The sequence below is a fragment of the Thamnophis sirtalis genome, unplaced genomic scaffold, assembly GCF_051295495.1.
Source record: "Thamnophis sirtalis isolate CommonGarterSnake01/CBP01778 unplaced genomic scaffold, rThaSir2_p1.2 scaffold_5, whole genome shotgun sequence".
In the NCBI taxonomy this organism is placed as follows: domain Eukaryota; kingdom Metazoa; phylum Chordata; class Lepidosauria; order Squamata; family Natricidae; genus Thamnophis; species Thamnophis sirtalis.
Window position 1 is genome coordinate 114,172,649 of NW_028261385.1, and position 24,131 is coordinate 114,196,779.

Here is a 24,131-nt window from a genome sequence, read left to right on the forward strand (position 1 = left end):
TAAAGGGGAGATTTAGTACCTCTTTCCATAGCTGTACAGTGGGCCAGTAGAGTTTTACTAATTGCTTGAAGATAAAACTTGGAATGGCCTCAAAACCAAATCCTAATTTGAAACCCCCTCCATCAGCCCCCAGAAGCACATCGCCAATACCTAGCACAAAGTCGCAGCCTCTGCTCTCCATGCCCCCTACTGGAGATTTGCTAACGAAAGAATTTTTCTTGAGGGAATTAAATGAGGCTCTCAACACTCAGACAATTAAAGTGGAAGACAAATTTAAAGATTTTAAAGAGGAGATAAAAGAGGAGATAAAAGAGGAGATAAAAGAACTTAAAGAGGAGTTGTATGATAAAATTGATGCCAGCGTTGCTAAAATTAGAGATGATATGCTGGGGCTTGTAACTGTACTGACAGAACATGTTTCCGGAATTGAAGATAGTCTAGAGGATCTTAATGAAACTAATATAAACTTGACATCAAAAACAGAGGTGGTGCAACAAAAAGTTGAAAATGCTGAAAAAGAAATTATGATACAGTACAGGCAAATGGAACTGGCATTAAGAGTAAGGGGGTTGCATGAAGAAAAACAGGAAAACCTGAAACAGATTCTTTCAGAAGCTTTTGATAGTCTGGTGGGAAGACCGGGGGCTAAGTTTGACTGGCAAATCGATAAAGTTTATCGTGTTAACTCTTGGGTCGCAAAGCAGAAGCAGCTCCCTCGAGACATTGTTATATATTTCACTACAAGAGAGCTCAGAAACACGATATTACAAGAGTCTTATAACACTAAGCTCCAAATTGGGGGTCAAGACCTGACTGTTTTGAAAGAGATACCACCTCAAATGCTAAGAGCCAGGAGAGATTATGCTTTTTTAGTTGAAGAACTTAGAAACTGTCAGATACAGTACAGATGGGACGCACTATTTGGCATTATATTTACATTTGATAGGCAAAGATATCGTCTAAACTCCGTATGGAAAGCCCGAGATTTTTACTATAATATTTTGAAGGCTGGACATCCTGCACCATCTGGACCCGGAGAAAGATCACAAGAAGGACAAGACAGACAGCAAACCACACAACTACCAGATAAGATGGATCATCTCTCTCTCCTAGAAGCGCAAGGTGTTATGGAACAAAGACCTAGCCGTATGATTATACTAGACGAATGGAGCAACAAGCTAAAAGGCAACAACCTCAACAATCACCTGCCATCGATCAAGGAGCTACAGCAACAAGTCCAGAAGCAGTGGGAGGAGCTAAGCCAAAGGTTAAACAGGCCATGCAGGAGGCTCTAAAAAAGCTTCAGGTAACCAAAGATGACAACTAAGATTTTAACATGGAATGTCAATGGATTGAATTCTCCACAGAAGAGAAAGAAAATATTTCACTATCTTAAACAGTTTAAGAATGACATAATTTGTTTGCAAGAAACTCATATTAAATCAACCGATCAAAAATATCTGATTAACCCAAGACTTGATCAACATTTTGTAGCTTCTGCTATGGAAAAGAAAAATGGTATAGTTGTATACTTAAGAAAAGATATGAAAGCTGAATTAATTGAAGCAGATCCCTATGGAAGATACATCGCGTTAGATCTAATCCTAGAAGGGAAAAAGACATTGCTTTTGAGAATTTATGCTCCTAATCAACAGCAAGTCGGATTCTATAGAAATCTTCATGCTAAATTAGTACAGTGGGATTATAGGACTTGTATACTATTGGGTGACTGGAATGGCGTTATAGATACCAAGAGAGATAAGAAGATTTCTCGCCCAAATACTAAGATGCGAGCAAAGCTACCTAAATCCTTTTTTGACATGAAGGATGATTTTGAACTGAGAGATATCTGGCAAGAAAGAAATGCAGAGGAATACGATTTTACCTTATTTTCTGATAGACATCAATCCTTTTCTAGGATTGATTTCATACTAATCACTAATGATTTGCTTTCTAGGGTGAAGAAGACAAAGATTGCGGCTAGGGTCCTTTCGCATCATAACCCAGTTTGGATGGAATTGGGAGGGATGGTACACGCAAGAAGGTCTTGGAGATTGAATGAAAACTTATTTCGATATGAAAAGTATATCAATGATTGTAAAAAATTGCTAACCGAATACTTTGTTTTTAATATGAATAAAGGTACACCTATGAAATTCGTATGGGATGCAAGCAAAGCGTATATGAGAGGAGTACTGATAAATATAAATAAAGCACATAGACATAAACAAGGGGTAAAACGAACAGAATTGGAAGAGGAAATTAAGAGGAAAAAACTGCAGTTAACATTGAATCCAGGCGATACAAAGGTCAAGGAAGCAATTGTATGCTGGTTTGAGAGTGAAGACGTTGGTGATGCTGGATTGGATGCTGCCTTCCTATTCATTTTACTAATTGTTGTTGTTGTACTTGTCATTTTTGATTTTAATTTCCTTACAATGTTTTCCCACAATAGCATATACTTCTCTTTGCCCACTGCCTGTTTCCACTCTCTTACCAGCCTCTTCAATCTTTGAACTTTCCCTCTTCCATGTACATTTCAATTCAATATCATTCAATCTTACAATCTAACAATTTAATTTCTATATATTCGGGTTTGTATGTAAGTCAATACACCCAATATTCATGCAATATTCAATATATTTAACCTAACACGTTCTTGATTTGATTCAGTATATAACCTTATATTGTCTGTTTAATAACTACAAACTATTACTCCCTACTTCAACACTATATTACTATTATTATTTTTTTATATTCTCAAGGTATACAGTATGTTTAGGCTAATAGATCCTTAATTTAATTCTTATATACTATTATATATTATGTCATCTATTTATAACGTTGATAATTTCAGAGTATCACAGATAGTTCATATATCCTCTATGCTCTCTCTTCCAATTATAATATGGTTCAATACAATTCAACAATATTTTATCTCACCACAGTTCAGTTTAGCTTTATATTTCTTCTTTCAATGTTATCCTTCAAAATAAAAGATATTTTTTAGTCCAATTTCAGAGATCACAACAAAAAAAAAATATTTTCATGTTGCATCAGCAGATTTGTCCTATATATTGTTATTCAGTTCACCATCCACTAGATGGCGGTGTTACTCTTCTTTCGTATAGGCTTTTTTTTTTGCGCTCTTCAATCATCCGATATTTTCTCTCAAGTATTCCAAAGTATTTCTCTCTCCTTCTTCGCTGTTATCACTGATTTATCTGGCTCCAATTTCTGTTTATTGTCCAAATCACTCCAACAGCCCTCTCCTCCTCTGCTTATTCCGTTCCGTTCTTAAATCACTCCAAGTCTTCTATTGCTACAGGAAATCACATGCTTTCAGCTCTCCTTATAGCTGCCAATATTGAACTGTATCCAGCTCGCTTCAAAGCTTTGAAATTCTACCTCAAAGAATCTTTAGTAGAATTTACATCGTTTTAGTTTAGTTGTTTTACTTATTCTCACCGATGTTGCTGTGTTGCTATCTTCTCTCCCTCATGTGCTGCTGTCACCACTCAAGCTCGGCCATGAATGCCAATTTCTTCTCCGATGATTTCAAGGGGTTTTCCCTTGTCCGATAGGGAAGTTGCTTGCTTCCTCCTTCGGCGCCCAGGCTCCCCCTCGCTCCTGTTGATTCCTCCAGGTTCAACTCATCCTTTTCCCAGATCTTCACCACAGAAAAGCTAGCGGAGATCCCATTCCTTTACCCACATGGAAGTGATGTCTCTGCAGGAAATCTGTACTGCTGCTTTTATTTGGCTATTATTGTTTCTGTTTTACTTTGTTATTTACCACCTAAAGTCATAATTGATCAGGGCAGCCTAAAAATACAATTAAGAGAAAACATAGCACTACTTCTTGTCTGGAAATCTCTACATGTAGTCCTCGGGTTATTACCCTAATTGGAAATGGAATTTCTGTCATTAAGCAAAACAGTCATTAAACAAAACATTGCAGGACCATGCCATTTAGCAATGGTCATTGGACAAGGATTTCCCATTTCTTTGCCCTGCATGAATTGCCTCTGCTTTAACCCCCTCCCCCAGCTATCCCCTCAGTATCTCTGCCCTTTTGGTCACTCTGCACAGCATGGGCAAGATGAAAATAAGTGGGGAAGATGGATTCTCAGGAAGAAATTTACTTTTCTGTGCTCACCACATTTACAGCATCAAAGAGACGACTGGGGGGGATGTGTTCCTTGATGAATGGGCACTTTTCCTGTAACAGTATCACAGATTTCAGACCTTCTGCAGTACAGTCAGCAACGATCCAGCCACAGTCACGAGTGCTGAAGGGAAATCCACCCTAGTGGATATTAGACAATAGTGGTTTAATTTGGTTTGGAGCACAGAACACCGAAAAAGAACACAAAAGAAAACAAATTTGCAAACTAAAATGGCAACATTCACCGAGAAGAAGTAACGAATTACATATCCTAACTAACTAAAGTTTATGAAATATGGTGAAAATCAAAGACAGGTAAATACTTGTAAAAAGCTAGTGATTAGTATGTAAACTATTAGGAGGAATTAATATGTTGAATGAGGTGGGAAAGGTAACCTTGAGAAATATGTGTCATAAAACAAAAAGAGAAAAAAACAAGAATGTATGCTTACATGAGTATTAATTGAATTCAAAATAACCAATACAAAAGATGTACATTGAGATTATAAAGGAAAAGTCAAAGAGTTGAGAGAAAGGGGACAACTAAAAATGTATGCTTGTATGCTTGTATTGAGTTGACAAAATTGTAAAAAGGAATAGTAAATTACACTGCATCTATGAAGTAGTGTCAGAACAGGGAATCAAGGATGGAAAGTTGGAAAAGTGAATGGTGGTATTAGGCTCAACAATTTTTCCTTTTTTTCTCATTCTTATGCTCTAATTTCTCTGCCTTACTATTTCTTTCTCTCTTAAACACATTGCTGTAGCACTCAGGAAAATATTAGAAACCTCCAACTCCTTCTTGGGGTAAAAATTACCAGGCAAGATATTCTATCTGCCTCTGTTTAGCATATGTGAGCTGCAAGTCTAGATATTTGTTGACCTGAATCTAGAAGATGGGAGCAATGAAACTCTGCTTCTCTAATGATGATGCAGATTTTTGCAGCATGGCTCTGGTAGATTTATTTTAAATGCCTTGAGTGAATGAGAGTCCATAATGTATCATTACAATCAACTCCAATGCCACTCTCACCCTATTTTGCCCTCTGGAGAAAAGAGAACAATTCTGCCACATCTAGAAGAAAGGGAAATGCTAAAAGATGGCCCAATGACTACAACCTTTCACTGAACACTCTTATCCTTAATCCTACAGTGTGACTGCCTCTGAGGTCTTACACTGTTAGATCATTCAGTGTACAAGCAGGAATGCAGAAGGCTCCTTCCAACAAACCCCCAAATCCACTCAACAATTACAAACCTGCTTTGCTTCTTTCACCCTTCTTATTCACCCTAGCTGTTCTGTTCTAGGGCACAGAGAAGTTTTCACAGCTAATTTAAGATCTTGTTTCCACTTTCTGTTACCTTGTACAATCATACCTTGTTCATCTGACGGTAGTATTTTTCATAATTAGGTGGATTATCTGGAACCTGGAGGAGATAAAATATTATAATGATATGCATCTTGCAGGAGTAAACCACAACAGTTACTTAGTTCTAGCTATGGGCTTGAGGAGAGAGAACCAGTGGTTAAGGTGGTAGAATAGGAATCTGAAGATTGAGAGTTCAAGTCCCACCATAAGTGTGAAAGACGCCTGGGTTATTTTGGGCCCATCACTCTCTCTCAGTCCAACCCACCTTACAGGATAGTTGTTGTGGGGAAAAACTTGAGCTATTTACAAAAAAACAAAAACAAAGGCAAGATATAAAAAACGAATAATAGAATGAGAATGGATAGGAGTTATCATTTCCTTTCTCCATAGTTCTATTTTCCAGATTCAGGGTTTTCATTTTTAAGAAGAGCGATGGACTTAGAATTTTTTATCCACCTATCAAGTACTTTGTAAGGATCTGGGATAGGCAGATGTTGTTGTTGGGACTATCAGAAATGATTAGTTTGTTCTCTGATGTGATTAGTTCTTTTTATACTCAAATGTTCAATAGATACCATGTCTATAGTACATAGCTCAGTGGCCGCTGGGAAAAAAAATCCTTCAAATATAATCAGGGACTAGAATGTGACATTTTCACCTGTGCTATTCTGAAGTGCTGATGTGCAAGTATCAGACAGTTGTCAAATTCGGGCTTCTCATGGGCACCAGCCTTTAAATAAAAGAGTTTAATCAAGTAAAGCAAAGACATCATTTTAGATTCCAATCAATCTCTGTAATTTTTTATTTAATACTTTATTACCATTAATTTCCATTTAGGGTTTATTGCTAGAATACTATTTACACTCACTGCAAACCATAGCCAATATAGTTATATTAATTATATCCAGTTTAAAAATGTAAATAAAATAAGGAAGGAAAAGAAGCCAGAATAAGGCTATTAGCATACTGAATAGATAGAGTAGAAAGTGATGTAATTTCATTTGTTTTGTTTTTCTCTCACAATTGCAATTTGAAGCTGAAAGAGCTGCTTTGGGGCAGATTTCTTATTTAAATTATGATATAGGAAAGTGCAGCTAGTTAACTATTCCACAAAGTTCATTAAAATTAACAAGAAAAACTTGTGAAAAGCTGTTACCTCCAGAAAAGCTTGGACAGCAAATGCTGTATCCCAAACCTGTGATCCATTGGTGCCCTAAAAGAGAAGATAGTTTGAAATGACACTTTTTGAAATATACATCATGCATACTGTTTCAGCCAGCAGACTACATAAAATCAATTGCAGCTGGTCTCCCTTCCAAGAGGACAGTATGCTAAGGGATACTCTTCCAGGAACCTTTCCTGTAGCACAGGGGTGTCAAACTCGCTTCATCACGGCGTTTTCATGTGACATATCAGGACATTTTCCCCCTTCACTAAACCGGGTGAAAATGGGGCTAACACGTGATAGATGTGGCCTGTGGGCTGCGTTAGACACCTGTTCTAGCACCAATACCTTCTACCTGGAACCTTACTGTACTCTTCAAGACAATTTCTCTCTCCTGCAATAAAAACGTCGATAGTCCTTTGCTATTTAGGAATTACTTTCTAAATGTATCCCTTGCCACACATGGGGCAACAAAAAAAGGTGTTGGTACTTACCTGATACACCTCTTCTAATAGAGTGGAGATAGCATCCATGTATGGATTAACACTGTCCGTTCTCTGATTGGACTGAGTCTGATTACTAATTAATTAATCACCTATATAACCCGTCCCTGTGAGTGACTCCACCCAGCTTACGATGAAGAAAAAGACTCCTCGTGTTATCCAAAGATCAACTTTAGTGAACAATTCAACTCAGATCCTGACCAAAAACACCAATAAAAAAACCAACATAGACCAACTGATCAATCACCTCCCCAGTTCTTGATGGGAAAACAGTCTCCGTACAGGGCGGGGCTGGATGCTATCTCCACTCTATTGGAAGAGGCGTATCAGGTAAGTACCAATGCCCTTTTTCAATAGAGGTGGAGATAGCAACCATGTATGGGACATACCCAAGCTAGTCCCCGTTGAGAGGGAGGAGACTGTAGGTCTACCTGTCAGCATGCACTGCTTGTAGAACTCTACGGCCAAAGGCAGCGTCCACCGAAGCTAACTTGTCTAATTTATAATTACGAATAAAGGGCGAAGAGAGTGCCCACGCAACTGCCCTGCAGATCTCTCCCAGGGAAGCCTGCGTACTCCACACCATAGTGGTGGCCGAACTCCTGGTGGCCGAACTCCTGGTTGAATGTGCCGTAATTCCTTGAGGGATCGGCTCCTGATTAGATGAATAGGCCGCAGCGATGCACTTTCTAACCCATCTGCCCATTGTAGTGACTGATACCCTTTTGCACCAGGGAGGAAGATTGGAAAGAGACAAAAAGATGTTCCGTCTTTCTAAATTCTGATGTCTGGTTTATGTAGATTTGGAGAGCTCGCCAGACATCTAGGTTGTGCTACTGCTCTTCTAATGGCCTTGACGGTGATGGACAAAAGCACTACTTGGCATAGGGCTTGCTTGCTCCAGGGATTGCCTGTCTCTCCTCGCTTTTGTCTGGCAGATTTGTTCCTGCAGGGTTGGCATGGTGTAGGTTCCTTGGATTAAACAATGACATCTATTGGGACTCTAGAGTTAGATCTTCCCAGGGGCAGCACCTGCCCTCTGGGAACAGATTCCACCAAGATCCAAACGGCCCCCACTCTGCTATTGTTTGAAAGAGCTAGGAAGACTTGGCTTTTCACTCAGGTCTTTGACTTGAAGGACCCTTCACTTCATCATGCTTGCCATCTTTTTAAAATTGATTTTATTGTACATTTTTATTGTTATGAGTCACTCAAAGTTGATAGTAGCAAGATGACAAAAAAATTAATAAATTACTATTGTTACTGTTAATTTTAAGCAGAGCTCTTGGCAGAGTCTGCAGTAGTCATTACCCGGTGAGACGGGTTCAGACCTCAGCAAAATAAAAACATGCCAGGAATGATTACCTGCATCTTCATGCCATCCAGACCCAGCCTGCAAGAAAAGCAAAAGCAAGCATGAGAGGCATGGCAAAGAAGAAACAGGTAAGGGACCTGTAAGTTTCACTATCATAAACATATTTATATATCATAAACAGTGAGCCATGAGTAGCATGAACATTGGTCTTCTGGTCATTCCTGGAAAGGCCTTTTGAATAAGAGACAATGGCTAAATTAGGACTGGATGTGAGGAAGGAGGCAGGCAGGCTAGATGACCCACCCTTATACTTATTGGCCTATCGCTAAAACTCTGCAGTGATTTCCTAGAGGGGTGAGTCACAACACAAATGGAAGGGGAAAAAATGACTTTGTAAGATTTTCTACCTGGAACTTTAATGTGTACTTCTCATCTCAGGATATCTCTCCCCTACAATAGATAGTCTTTGACTTACAACTGTTTCAAGTAGTTTAATAAAATGCAGTTAAAAACACTATACAAGCCCTCATTAAGAAATTATATTTACACACACACCAGGAACAGGAAGGGTCTCACAAGAGCAGATAGAGGTAAATCCTAGAATGGCAGGAAATGCATCACAAAACAATAGAGATGAATGCTAGAGAGGAATAAAGCTGCACACAAGGCAGACATAACATCTGTAACATCTTCCTCTTTTCATATTAACAACGCACAACATTGTAAAAGTTCAGATGAGAACCAGTACTTTCTACAGATTTAGTCTATCAGGTGGTTGCGAGCATCTGCTATTATGGTTGAAGACTGGCCCTCTTGTGCAGACTGGCTCTCTTTGTACCAAGAGCTTCTCTGACCTCACGGAGGCCGCTGGGCTCTTCTCGCCACTTACTGGGGCAACCAGTGTTTGACGTTGGGTATACTGGTCACGCAGAACTCTCATCAACATTGGTCTGAGGCATCATCACTGTGCATTTCTTATTGTCAGTGGGTAAATGTGGTGTGGGATCTGGCTTGTCCACTGGATATGGAAAATCTGACTGTTCAGCCACAAGCAAATCCAACTGGAGCCACAATTTCCATTGCTAAGCAAGATGGTTGCTAGGTGAGTCATGCCAGATTTTATGATCTTTTTGCCATGGATGTTAGGTAAATCACTGCAATTGTGAAGTGAATCAAGAGATCCTTACATGAATCAGCTTCTTCCATTGACTTTGCTTGTTGGAAGCTGGCTGGGAAGGTCACAAATAGTGACCACGTGACCCTGGGATGATGTAACTGTCATAAATACATGCCAGTTGCCAAGTGCCCATATTTTAATCATGTGGGGATGAAGTGTAAGCATGAGGACTGGTTGTAGATCACTTTTCAGTGCCGTTGTAACTTCATAGGGTCACTAAACAAGTGGTTGTAAGTCGAGGACTACCTGTATAACCTAAAATAATCCATCTATATTCTGGAATTACTTTTTAAATATATTTTGGAGTACATATGGTATCTTCAAAAGGATAGTAGGCAGTATTTAAGAGCCATGTTGCACTTTCAAACTACATAACAGCTTTCATAACATGGTATCATTTAGCTGTGTTGCACCAGACTAGAATTTACACTTTGCAAAGTCAACTCCCAAAATACCTAACCAGAATTGCTAATTCTATAGTTCAACATATCAGGAAGATTCCAGGTTAACAAAGTTTGCTGGACAAGTTTGGATTTCAACAAAGCCTTACCAGAGATAGTCCGAGATTCTAGAAATGTGTCCCTGGAATGCGGGAGACTTCTCTCCTTCGACATGCCAGCGTACGAGCATGTTAATTGTTTTAGATATCTACAAAGGCAAAGAAAAAACTATTATTTTCCTCCTAAAGTCTAAAGTCATCTGAGACTAATAGCTGTGCTCTTCACAAATGTAGCTCTTCATCATTTCAGAAACTCCTGAGAAAACCAGTATCTTCTGTTTAACTGTAGACACAGATGAGAAATATTTAAAAGTATAACCTTTTTCATAAAAATCAAAGGAATATTAACTACTGAGCAAACTACTGAAGTTTGCAGATGATACAACAGTGATTGGTCTCATTCAAGACAATGATGAAACCACATACAGATGAGAGGTTGAACAACTAGCCTTGTAGTTCGACCAGAACAACCTGGAACTGAACACACTCAAAACCAAAGAAATAGACTTTAGGAGAAACCCTACCGTACTACCACCTCTTACAGTACAAGACAACACAGTATCAACAGTAGAGACCTTCAAATTTCTAGGTTCTATCATATCTCAAGACCTAAAATGGACACGTAACATCAAAAACGTCATCAAAAAAGCACAGCAAAGAATCTTCTTCTTGCACCAACTCAACAAGCTCAAACTGCCCAAGGAGCTGCTGATACTGTTCTACAGAGGAATTATTGAGTCTGTCATCTGCACCTCTATAACTGCCTGGTTCAGTTCTGCAACCAAGGAGAAAACTCCACCCCCACCAATACTGGCAGGGCAAGCTGCTGAATATAAACAGGGAGCAAACCCTACACTCCCCAGCACTCATGATGGTACTTGTTGAGTAATGAAACTTGGTTGTGAACAAAAACAAAAAACACAGCCCAAGCTCAGAGAGCACCAAGGATACCACAAACAATGGTGCCACTGATTTTGTGCAGAGCAATTTATGATACAATACAGTGTTATTGAGTTAATTGATACTTAAAAATTACTTACAGGGCCAATGCTGATGAACTTGGTAAATTGGTCATCAGCCTTGATATGATCATATAATTCCTCCACGGCTCGCTGTCTCAATTTTTTGATGTGAAATTGCTCATAGATATTGGCTATTGCTGGAATAGAAGCAGAAAGAGACCTATGGAAGACTCAGTTTACCTTCTGAAAAATCAGAAGCAAATACAACAGAAACTGTATTCAATCAATTTGCATATGATTTGCACAATCAATATAATTTGCACAATCAACCCAGCATATGTTTCCATCGTAATTCAAGCTGCAACTGGGAAACACATCTAATTTCCATTTAACATATTGCTCCAGGCAAACCATGTCTAGTTTTTACACCTTTCTTAATCTTCATTCCCCCTCCCCCCAACAAAGGCTTTCGTTTATAGTTTTGCCATTTCCTGTTAAATGTATAGGTAATCTTCAGGAAATGATGGCAATTGGGACTGAAATTTATATTGCGAAGCGATATGATCATAAAGCCTAAGTCACATGACTACATCACTTAGCAATAGCAATCCCTGTGGTCCCTATTGCGGTTGTTAAACAAGGATCATGGATTTTTAAGTGAGTACTTCCTTGCAACTTCCTGCCAACTTCCATTAATCAAGATCAGTGGGGAAACCAGCAGAAAGTTGCAAGTCCCAGGTGCTCACAAGGCAGGTAGATAAGTGGCTGCTGCCAGGTGGGAGAGAGAGGGAGGGAGTGTGTGGGTGAGTAAGGGAGTGAACAGGTGGTCAGGAAGGAGTGGCACAAATGCAGTGTGGCTTGGGATGGCTGCTGCCATGGGAGAGGATGTGCAAGGGTATGCGAGTGACTAAGGAGGGTGTTGTCAGATAGGAGAATAATATATCTGTTACTATCACTGTCATTTTGGTGAACCATTAGATACAATGAAACGTTAGGAAAAACACCTGTTAGGCTTATCTTCCTTATATCCTGAGGATCCTTTTGGAATTACAAAGATGTTTCCTTGGCAGCGTTTTTTATTCTGCAGTAAAATGGAATCTAGCAAGAACAAATGAGGGAGGCCCTTTGGCAAGAAGCAGGTGTACATACCATAGATCACAGTCAGTAGCCAACTATGTGGTGTGTATAAATCCCCAGAAGCAATATTATTTTTTTGTGCTGGCCAGTCAATACTGTCGTAGTCTTGTACGTAGAGTTCCTACAAAAGAAACCCAGAAGAATAAAGAATTAGCATTTGAAGATCCACAAGAAAACTCAGTGGGTTTTGAACAGAAAAAACTGTTACTTAAGGAACATGCCAGAAGCGCTGACTTCCAAAAGTCCACCATGGGACCAAAAAAACAACAATTGTGCCTGCCCAATATTTATTTAATATCGTATCCTAAAAGAAATTGGACAACCATTTGTCTGAAATGTTATAGTTTCCTGTTTGAGTAGGGGGCTGGACTAGTCCCACTCACTCCAAGAGAAGAGCCTTTAACAGATTAACAATGTCGCTGCCTGGCACTCGGCAGCTGCCTGGCACTCGGCAGCTTCGGGGTCTCTAAACCGGATTGCGCCACTACGGCCCCTCCGGGTCAGCGGCCCCCGGAGGCCTCCTTGGTTTACCGAGGAGCTCCGGGAGATAAAGCGCCGGAGGAGACGCCTAGAGCACCTGTGGAGATCAGACAGGTCCGAATTGAACCGGGCACTTGTAACAGCATGCACCAAGGAGTATACCCGTGCTTTAAGATCAGCAAAAAGAACACACATTGCCTCCTTGGTAGCGTCCGCCGAGTCCCGCCCAGCCGCCCTGTTTAGGATAACCCGCTCCCTCCTAAATAGGAGGGAGACGGGGGACCCCTTACAGGGTAAGGCTGAGGAGTATGTCCAGTTCTTGGCGGACAAAGTTGCCCGGTTTCGAGCGGACCTAGACTCCACCCTTGCAGAGCCAGCTGAGACACAGGGGAAAGACTTGGCAAACCATCTCTGGGTTGAGTTTCAGGAAGTTGCCTCTGGGGATGTGGACAAGGCTATGCGAGCTGTGAGTACCTCCACTTGTGTACTGGACCCGTGTCCCTCCTGGCTGGTTGCCAACAGCAGTGAGGTGACACGAGGCTGGATCCAAGCGGTTGTTGTGGCATCTCTTCGGGAGGGGCACTTCCCCACCGAGCTTAAGGCAGCGGTGGTGAGACCCCTTCTAAAGAAACCGTCTTTGGATCCAGCTGTTCTTAACAACTACCGTCCAGTCTCCAACCTTCCCTATGTGGGGAAGGTTGTTGAGAAAGTGGTGGCCCTCCAGCTTCAGCGTACCTTGGAGGAAGCAAACTATCTTGACCCCTTCCAGTCCGGCTTCAGACCAGGTTACAGCACAGAAACCGCTTTGGTCGCATTGACCGATGATCTCTGGAGAGCTAGGGATGGAGGCTTTGCGTCCATCCTAGTTCTCCTCGACCTCTCAGCGGCTTTCGATACCATCGACCATGGTATCCTTCTGCGACGACTGCGGGAGGTGGGAGTGGGCGGCACTGTTTTGCAGTGGTTCTCCTCCTACCACTCGGACAGGTCGCAGTCGGTGTTGGTGGGTGGGCAGAGATCGTCCCCGAGGCCCCTAACATATGGGGTGCCACAGGGGTCGGTCTTGTCCCCCCTCCTATTTAACATATACATGAAACCGCTGGGCGAGATCATTCGGAGGCACGGGATAAAGTATCACCAATATGCGGACGATACACAATTGTATCTGTCCGCCCCGTGCCAACTCAATGAAGCGGTGGACGTGATGAACCAGGGTCTGGAAGCTGTTAAAGGCTGGATGAGAGCGAACAAACTGGTGCTCAACCCAGACAAGACCGAGTGGCTGTTGTGTTTTCCTCCCAATAATTTGACCACCGTACCATCAATCAGGCTGGGGGGACAAAACTTATACCCCTCAGACAGGGTCCGCAACTTGGGAGTCCTCCTGGACCCACAGCTGAGTTTTGATCACCATCTATCAGCTGTGACCAGGGGGGCATTTGCCCAGGTTCGCCTGGTGCGCCAGTTGCAACCCTACCTGAATCGGGAGGCTCTCACGACAGTCACTCGAGCCCTTGTGATCTCTAAGCTGGAATACTGTAATGTGCTCTACATGGGGCTGCCCTTGAAGAGCACCTGGAGACTTCAGCTAGTACAGAACGCGGCCGCGCGAGTGATTGTGGGCGCACCTCGGTTCGCCCACATAACACCTATCCTCCGCGAGCTGCGCTGGCTGCCTGTAGATCTCCGGGTGCAATTCAAGGTCTTACTTACCACCCATAAAGCGCTCCATGGTAGTGGATCTGACTATCTGAGAGACTGCCTTCTGCCAATAACCTCCCTGCGTCCCATCAGATCGCATAGAGCGGGCCTCCTCCGTATTCCATCCGCCAGTCAGTGCCGACTGGCGACCACCCGGAGGAGAGCCTTCTCAGTTGCTGCTCCGACGCTATGGAACAATCTCCCCGTGGAGATTCGTACCCTGACCACAGTCGAGGCCTTCCGTACAGCCCTCAAGATCTGGCTAGCCCGTCAGGCCTGGGGATAAATTTTCTTGCCCCTCCCGAATACTGAGTGAATGTTGTGTTTTAGTACTTTTTAGTTATTTCACATTTTCTTTTGTATTTTGTCTTTCACTCCCCTTCCCTTACTATTGTAAGCCGCCCTGAGTCCCCTCAGGGAAAAGGGCGGCCTATAAATGCTAAATAAAATCTAAAAAAAAAAAAAAATCTAACAAAGTTGGAAGGGACCTTACAGGTCATCTAGTCCAACCTCCTGACCAAGCAGGAGCCCCTACATCTGCTTCTACCTAGGATCGAACTCCCAACCTCCTGATTGTGAGACGAGAGCTCCACCTCTAGGCCACAGCAAACCGAGTTCCCATGTGCAATAATTTCTTTGGCAGGATCTAGGAAAAGAGCCTTCTCTGTTATGGCTCCCGACATTTGGCAGATTCTTCCATTGAAGGTAAGGTTGGCCCCATATTCCTGGCCTCCCAGAAGAGCCTTAAAACCTGGCTCTGTTGGCTGGCCTAGGGCTCCAATAAGGGTGCTTAATGCTGGGGCTGACTATGCAGAGAGAATATCCCCACCATGTCATATGTCCTCTTGGTTTTTTATCTGTATTTAATCTTTCTTACTTTTAAAATTGTTTTGTATTATCTTTTTATTATGCTGTAAGACTTACTTTTACAGTGAGATGAGTGTCACATACATTTCATAAGTACATTTAATAAATAAATTAGATTATCCCACTGTAATGCCCTTCCACCTGCTCTTTTCAACAGCCAATTTAGCAACACCTCTAAAATATAAGTCAGGGAGAAACAGAAGCTATGGGCCAGGTCCTGCTGTGCTGCCTCTTGGTGGAGATATCTGGACTACAGGGAGTCTTAAACCATTTGTTTAGTGACCATTCAAAATTACAATGGCACTGAAAAAAGTGACTTATAACTTTCACACTTACGACTGAGTCAGCATCCCCATGGTCACGTGATCAAAATTCAACTTTTTAACAACTGGCATGTATTTATGACAGTTGCACTGTCCAAGGGTCATGTGATCACCATTTGTTACTTTCCCAGCTGGCTTCAAAGAAATAGTCAATGGGGGAAGTGAGGTTCATTTAACAACCACATGATTCCAAAGTGTGGAAGGCTTACCTGGCATCCACAAAGGAAAACTTTCTAAGGAATGAGTCACAGTTCTGCTGTGCACTGACTTAACCGGAGAGAAGCTAAAACCTTTGGTGATCGGTAAATTGGCAAAGCCATCCTCATTCAAGAACCTGCAGCCCAAAGACCTTCCCGTCACCTGGAAATCTTAACAAACCTACATGGATGACTGATGCCTTATTTGAGAAGGGGATAAGTGATATTGACTGAGAAATGAAGAAGAAGAAATGGCCCATTCTTCTTGCAGTGGACAATTGTCCTAGCCATCCCCAAGTGAATCATCCTACAAATGTGAAACTGAATTTTTTCCACCAAACACTACATCAAAACTTCAACCTCTTGACAAGGCATAATCAAAACATTCTACTGTAAATGCACTACTGAGCCCAGCTTCTGCAGTGGGTCAATGCTAAGATCCAAATCTATGGTTCGTCTGCAGAAGCAAATCCCTGACCCTGATTCAGAAGCAATTTTCCAATCAGTACTGACTGAGGTACAACCCAGTGGAAAAGTGCTGGAAACAACTGATGAAGCAAAAGAATTAAATGAGGACCATAAAACTGCAGATATTCCAAAAGAAGATGATGTCAGTCATTTGATAATGCAATTAAAGTCATTTGCCATGGAAAATTGCCTAGATATAGTGAGTGGTATGGCCAGCTTTCTCCACTTACCTTCATAACATGAATAAGAAACAAACTAAAATTGACTCTTTTTTTCATGAGAAAATAATACATACATAAATGTATTGATTTTGTATGATACAGTATTGTATGAATGATTTTACTATGTTTTCATTATGTGTGTTTCTGTAAAGTAAAATGAGGCATGTGTACATTTCAGTACAGTTGTTCAGTATGCCACTTTCATTCAGTCCCTTGGGTAAATTTTCAGAGGTTTTATTCTATTTTATGAACAGAGAATTACAAGCTTAAATAGTAAGGCTGTGCATTCTTTGAAAACTATTTGGAAATATGTTTTGGAATATGAAAGAGCACAAGCACAGCATCTCTTTAAAGCAGCACTAAATACAGGGGTGCTTTAATGAGCTGAATGTGTGGAAGCCTGAAAAATGTAGCTGCTTTAAAATGATGCCTTAATCCCATGCATTTCATAATACCGCTTTGAAATAATTTTTGAAGCATGTACACCATATAGATAGATAGATAGATAGATAGATAGATAGAGAGATAGAGAGATAGAGAGATAGAGAGATAGAGAGAGAGAGAGAGAGAGAGAGAGAGAGAGAGAGAGAGAGAGAGAGAGAGAGAGAGAGAGAGAGAGAGAGAGCGCAAAAAGAGGGGGGGGATCAAAAGGCATTTTCCTACATTTCAATTTTGGAATCCTTTGGGGACTGGGAAACTGAAAATTGGCCCAACCTTGCATCTTAAACAAGATCAGAGATTCCATTGAAATTGAAAGTCATTGGACTAATAGGAAAGTTATGCTTTGGGAAATACCTGTCGAAGGCTCAAGATAAGTTCATCTTCTTCTGCAGTGAGGCGGACAGCATAGCAGTAGGCCATTGGCAGGTAAACCTGGCGGCAATGACACCAAAGTGTGGAAGGGTTAGCTGGCATCCATGAAGGAAACAACCTATTGTGAAGTGGAAAGAAGGGAAAAGCTCGTAACAGTGGACGATTGCCTGCAAAGACAATGTAACAACTTGACTGTAGGAAATGCAAAAAGATCATGACAACAAAACATGGAGTGGCTGCCTAAACACACTTCATCCAGCAGGCTTTGAAAAATTGGCCACTGGCATGCCCATCTCTAGCAATTATCAGACCTCAAAGAGCCTCCATGAAGTTGTCCAGTGTATAAATAATTTCACCTTTGGGGACAGTATCAAAAATACTGGAATCAGGTTGTACTCTTTTGGTCTTAGATGAAAACTGTGATATAGTGGCCCTTTTTACTCTTGCTACTCTAATTGGTAGACAAGTTTAGAAAGCCATTTGGTAGTGCTTAAAGCTCCATACACTCCTTGTGGGGAGGGGGTATTAGATTCTAATCTTAAACATTGTGGTGAATTTTTAAAAGTAAATATAGGAAATTCCTCCTCAGCTTGTAGAAAAGAAAACAGAAGAGAAAGTAAAGGAGGACATTCAAGAGCCCAGGGAAAAAGTCCTCATATTAAATACTGAAACAGATTCCATTAATAATGTGACTTCTTCAGTCTCACCATGAAAATACAACTAAGAATTCATTGTGAAGCTTTCCCTATACCTCTTACCTCATAAATAAATTTTCAGCAGTTTAAACTTACAAGTGGTCTGTTTTGGAAGGAGATAGGGGGGATAATCTGGAACATGGGTTGAAATATAATAAACTGATCTGAATGAATAGGAAATTAACTGACTTGCAAAGAGCATGTGCAAATTCTAAGAAACCTTTGTGTCTTGGAAGGGGGGATGGTAAACAGGGTTGGGAATTTTTTGGGTCAAGTGCATCCATCCATATAACGAACACAGACAGAAGCTGGGTATAATTTTCTTGATGATGATTTACACACCACATCTCAGGAAGCAACGTATTCATTCCTTCCCAACTGTAGACATTCAAGACAGCCAGCCAAAATTTACCCCAGGAAGCGATTCCTACAGCACCACCTGAAGAATTCCAAAACAGAATAATATCAAAACAGCTGACAACTTTATAAAACATAAACAGTTCATAGTTATTACAGAGGAAAAGAAAGGGGAGAAATGATCCATTTAAGAGCTACGGTTCTCCTTTTTCCCTCCGCCTATGTGGTATGTCTTGCCTTCTCAGTCCCGAAAAGACACTGCTACCAAATAGTCTGGCCTCATCCTTCCTCTTTTTCCATTAGCCCTGTTCATAACAACAGTTTTTATGAGTCATTCTTTACAGATAGACTTTTCATATCTCCTGAAGTTTCTGCCCAGGAAAATGTACAACATACAGTAGAAAACAAAAAGTAAAAGAGTGGCTTCAATTTATTCAGTCAGAGAGAAAGCAAGAAAGAGCTAGTGAGTAACTTTTTACCTCCCATAGAACTAATACAAATACCTACTATTCATTGGAGTAGACCAGAAGAACAAATCTACTCACAAGGCTAAGTAAAACAGGGAACTCTTAGGAAAGAAGAGATGGTGCTTCCTACTTAAAGGCTTCCTAGGTGTCAGATCCCTAAAAGTGATACTGCCATTCAATTGGGAGGAGGGGAGCCTCGTAGTTAAATCATTAGCTACATCTGAAACAACTGAGTTTTACAACTTTACAACTGGTTTCCTGTCACCGGGAGACTGAAGGTCCCAACATCTCTCGAGGGATGTTTATGGTAGCCATGTAGGATATATAACTTTGATGTCTAACTAGAGATAGCCATGGGAACGTGTGCTTTATTGACTCCCAGGGCAGAAGAGTTAAGGAAGCATCTTCACACTTGTATATTGGTCAGAATCTGCATTCTGACAAAGGAGAGGGGTCATTATCAGCTTAATCCCATTTGCATGGCCTAAAGGTTTTTAGGTGCTGCTTTGCTTCTAATGGTTTCCATCCTGCTTGATTAAAGGTTCCTTTTGAAATAATCAGTTTCAAGAGTCTTTACTTTCTCAAGTTAGGAGAGGAGCCGTTACACTAGGAAAATTGAATAATGTAAGTAACATTTAATTCACAAGTGGTCACATAATCATTCCCATTTCCTGCAAATAGCAAACTATTAATCAATGAACAGCATTAGGCATGTTAATTACTGAGCAGCTTCAATCATCTGAAAATATCATCTGAAAACCAGAGGAACCTCTTAGTTAGATATTTAGAAAAGGAGGCAGGTTGGCATCAAGCTGATCTTTTTTTCTTCTCCTAGATTTTCATAATAACAAACATGATCACAGAGAATCAAGAATGCATTGAAAAATCTAAAGTAAAAATGTAATATTCCCCCTCAAGTCCTCCTGAACATGGGAAAGCTCAAAACAATGAAATAGGAAATGTATTTGCTATATGTTTAAGTCTTTGGCATCAGCAAATTAAAATGAATGCCAACTGGATATTTTCAGCCAGTTGACCATACTGTTTACTACCCAGGACACAAAAACAAAGAAATTGCATTTTTTCATAATCAGGAAGGATCTAGTGAAAGTAGTATTTGGGCATAATGTAGCAATGATCAAATATTAGCCATTACACTTCCTGTACAACCTTTTAATATGAAGGTTATCCAAGTATATTCTCCAACCACTGATGCAGAAAAAGAGGAAATTTTATGGTCCAGTGTTTGGACCACCTTGTCCAATTTTATGGACAAGTTTTATGATCCAGTTTAATGTGAAATCAGTAGAATATGCAAACAAAATGTGCTATTTGGAGATTGGAATGGTGGAAATGGTGGTCAATGGTGGAAATCATGATGAAGAAAATATAGTTGGACTATACGACTTAGGAAACTGAACTGGAATGGTCAGGTATGAATGACAGGAGCACACATGAAGTTCCAATTAAACTGATTTATTACAATTCATGCTTATGCACAGGAATTTACTCAACTAAACTTTAGCACTATTTTGCCACTAGATAAAGTCAACGGAATTCAAGACAAGGTGGATTTAGTCTGTTTGTGATTATGTAAACACTCTAGGCTGATTCCTCTTTTGACTTGCCTCCAGGTTCTGCCACTCCTTCTCCTTCAAGAACAGAACAATGTACCAGTTTCTGGCAATCTAATTACTTCACTGCTATCAAAATCTTCAAACATTTAAAGTGTTGGACATCATAGAAGATGAATACAAAAATGAAAATAACTATGCTATTGACAGAAGGATGTGGAAGACTCAGCTACAAGAGCAAAAATGTGGCCAGACACTCACTATGGAACAGATCATGAACTGTTCATGTGCAAGTCCTCCGGGAGTGGGCGGCATACAAGACAAATAAAATGAATAAGTTCCAAACTAATCTAAAGCATAAGAACAAAGCCAACTTGTTTCTATGATACAATCTTGAGCATATATCCACCATTTTCAAGGAGCTTGTCAGGAATTGCTTGGAAGCCCTGAACCTAATTTGACAGAGGATCAGAGGAAATGAGGAATAATATCAGAGAAATTGTTAAGAATAAATGTGAAAAAAGACTGCCAAAAATAGAATAAAGAACACTAGATGTCAGAATAAGAAGTGGAAATTGCCAAAAAGAAAACAGAAACTAAAGTAAATATAGGCAAAGATCTCAGGAAGCAACCTAATAAAGAGTTTCAGAAAGCTGTTACAAATGACAAGAAGTGGTATTGACACTAATAAAGACACTGAAGACAGGAAGGCCTGAAGGGCCAGAATAGGGATAAATATTTCTAAAGACAGTGTACCAATATGGTCATTAAGAGGTGAAATCAACTTAATCCATAAACACATAAACCATAATTTGCGATTATTCTGTAAGCAGAGAGTCCTTTTTTCCAAAGGCATCAAATGAGGGTAAAATGAAAAATAAAAGCCACATTTACTTCCAGGCTCCAGCTGGTCATTCACCTTTGCTATGGAGGTTATTTCGAGCCTTCACTAAATCTGGATCATCAGCGCTGACTCCAAGAATACGCATGGCCGTGTAGTTCAGAGCAGTAGAAAATACCTTAGACAAGTCCTCAATGTGTCTAATAGACAACAAACAAGAAAAGTGTTAGGTAGATGTGTTCACACAAGAAAACCCAACTGTACTTCAAGTTCTGTGAATTTTTAAGAACTGATTAAACCAACGAAGGCAAAATAAAAGAGCATGGAGTAATTTTATTACAACTTGATGAACAATGGCTATATTTTAGAGTTTTATTTTAAATGCATAAGAGAGAAATATAATGCTGCAGATTGAGATTAGGTAGAATTACAGTTTGCTTGCAGAATCAATTCACCAGAAATAGGAAAAATTAATACTATAATCCCTAAGCATTCAAATGATAAATCAGAGAAGTAAAGTTTAATGAGCACTAGTGATAACAACTCTATGGATTTGTTTCCTATTCATCCAAGCCATATAAATGCCATATAAATATTAGGAATATGGTGTTATCTGGGCTGTTTTGAGTTTCTTTCTCTCTTCTATTAATTAAACATTCCACCTTCTAGACAATGTGGAAGACAGAAGACAATGTCTTTTAGACAGAAAGTCATTCCTCAACCTCATTTGTGAAAGGAAGCTATTAACGCATTTTAACAATGTAATAAATCTAAAATTTCTTTCCAAGAAATATAACTATAGGAAGGATAGCTTTAAAAAGAAAACAAAGAAGTCTGGACATTTCACTATCTATAGCTACAATTAATGTATCTGTTAGAAGAAGCATTGGAAACAACTGCAGGAACCAGCCAGGAGTTCCCAGCCCATAGGTGGGTAGGAAACATTTTAAAGTAACTCCACCTTAATTGATCTGCTATAAATTTGTCTGGAAGTTATTTTTATAGTTTTCAAGACTACACATTAAACTAGCATTAAGAAGTCTTCCTGAAATTCATATCATTTTCATTTGCTGAGTTTAAGGGGTTTAAGAAGCATAAATAGGACTAAGCAACAGAATTTCCACCTATTCCAAACAAAGCCACTGTCTGTTCTAAGCCCTCCCCTCATTCTCATACTTTTTTTTCTACCAAAGTCATTCCCTCTGCCTTTATTTTATACCATTTTGGTAATAAAATCATAGTGATGGAAGGAACCTCAGAAGTCTTCTAGTCCAACCCTCTGCTCAAGGCAGAAGCCTTATGCTATCCCAGTCAAATGATTGTCCAGTCTATCCCCTCTTGGCTTCATAAAAAATCTGTCAATCTTGACGCTAGAATTACTGAACAGTTATTAAGAAAGTAGTGTTTTATGTAAAGGGAAATCTATGCTTATATTTAAATTAGTGTGGATTATGACAGGACAAATGTTATTAATAAACACAGGTGTGAACTATGTCGGAGCCCCCAAATTAATAAAAATTAGTCAACATGATAAAAGACATATATAAGATACAAAACAGAGTAAGCTACAGGCCATTGCAATAGCAGATAAATTGGATAAAACAAAGTACTGGCAGGGAAGGAGGTAAGGGATAAAAAGCACAGATTATGCTCAAGCTTTTTTGGTTCAAGTTGATGTCTTGTATATTTCCTAGAGATAGAAAAATGTTAGAAATAACTATACAGATAATTCTCAACTAACCATTTGTTTAGTAAGCGTTCAAAGTTACAGAAGAACTGAAAAAAGTGACTTATAACCATTTTTCACACTTATGACTATTGCAGTTTCCCTGTGGTCACATGGTCAAAATTCAGATGTTTGGCAACTGACTTATATTTATGATAGTTGCAGTATGCCAAGACTGAGAAAGATTCTCCAAGGTTTCATAAAATATTTCACTGAAATAGTAGATTTTTGCAAGATAACAAATTTCTACTACCCTTTCAAAATGCAAAGTAATGTAGATTTCTTACTGATTTCTTAAGGCACTAAACACTCTTGGCCAATTCCTGAAACAGGTATCATCTTCTCCTTAGGAATCCCAACCATTTGCTCCTGAAGTAATTGGCTAGGCATTGATGCCCATCAGCAATAAGAGCGTTTGCCTTTTTACGCCTTTGGTTCAAACATGTATAATATGCCACTGTGTAATATGCTTATGAATTCACACTGCCCACACCAAGAGCGGCATATCAGTCCCTTCTGAACCAGGATGGCATTTGCCAGCTGGAAAAAGGAGTGGCTGTAAGATATTTACAATTGAAAAAAACAATCAGGGACATCTCTATTTAGGCTGAGGAGAACTGAAATGTTGCTAGTGCTACTGCCACCACCACTGATAAAGAAATAGCGAAAGTCCTTCTGAAGCAATGGCTTTTGAGCTTTACTCACAGGCCCCATCCTCCATCTGGGAGTTGCACTGAACGCAAGTAACGCACAATCTCCTTCCTACTTTCTTCTGGGAGTGGAATCTTAGCAACATGGCACACAATCAGAAGTCCTGTTGGAAGAAGACCAGAAGGTAGAAAAATGCAGTTAAGGATGGAAAGCCTTTTCAGGCAGCAACAACAAACTGTTGAACTAATGAATGGTCTCTGAGCTTCTGCTGAAATCCAATGATTGGAATGCTTAGACTTAAAAGATTCCAAGAGGCCTGGAGACAGACCTGTCTTTTAAACTCACCACTGTCATGAGCCAATTTGTTCTAGTTATCTATTCCTTTTAAACTATTAGTCAGTAATTGGTAGCATGTAGAGAAACATTTACCGTATTTTTCAGAGTATAAGACGCAC

General features: G+C 40.1%; 1 protein-coding gene across 1 annotated transcript in view; it reads right to left on the bottom strand.

Moving 5' to 3' along the window:
* Nucleotides 1–24,131, bottom strand: part of LOC148045574 (lanosterol synthase-like) — a 49,340-nt gene that overhangs the window by 20,103 nt on the left and 5,106 nt on the right. Inside the window, exons 4-15 of the mRNA XM_087716630.1 lie at nt 23,731–23,839; nt 21,378–21,499; nt 18,403–18,499; nt 17,348–17,483; nt 12,308–12,416; nt 11,237–11,355; nt 10,248–10,345; nt 8,571–8,598; nt 6,694–6,750; nt 6,196–6,267; nt 5,545–5,595; nt 4,159–4,308 (exon numbers count right to left, since the gene is read on the bottom strand). Of these exons, the coding sequence (XP_087572756.1) occupies nt 4,159–4,308; nt 5,545–5,595; nt 6,196–6,267; nt 6,694–6,750; nt 8,571–8,598; nt 10,248–10,345; nt 11,237–11,355; nt 12,308–12,416; nt 17,348–17,483; nt 18,403–18,499; nt 21,378–21,499; nt 23,731–23,839 (1,148 nt within the window). The remainder of the gene's footprint in view (nt 1–4,158; nt 4,309–5,544; nt 5,596–6,195; nt 6,268–6,693; nt 6,751–8,570; nt 8,599–10,247; nt 10,346–11,236; nt 11,356–12,307; nt 12,417–17,347; nt 17,484–18,402; nt 18,500–21,377; nt 21,500–23,730; nt 23,840–24,131) is intronic.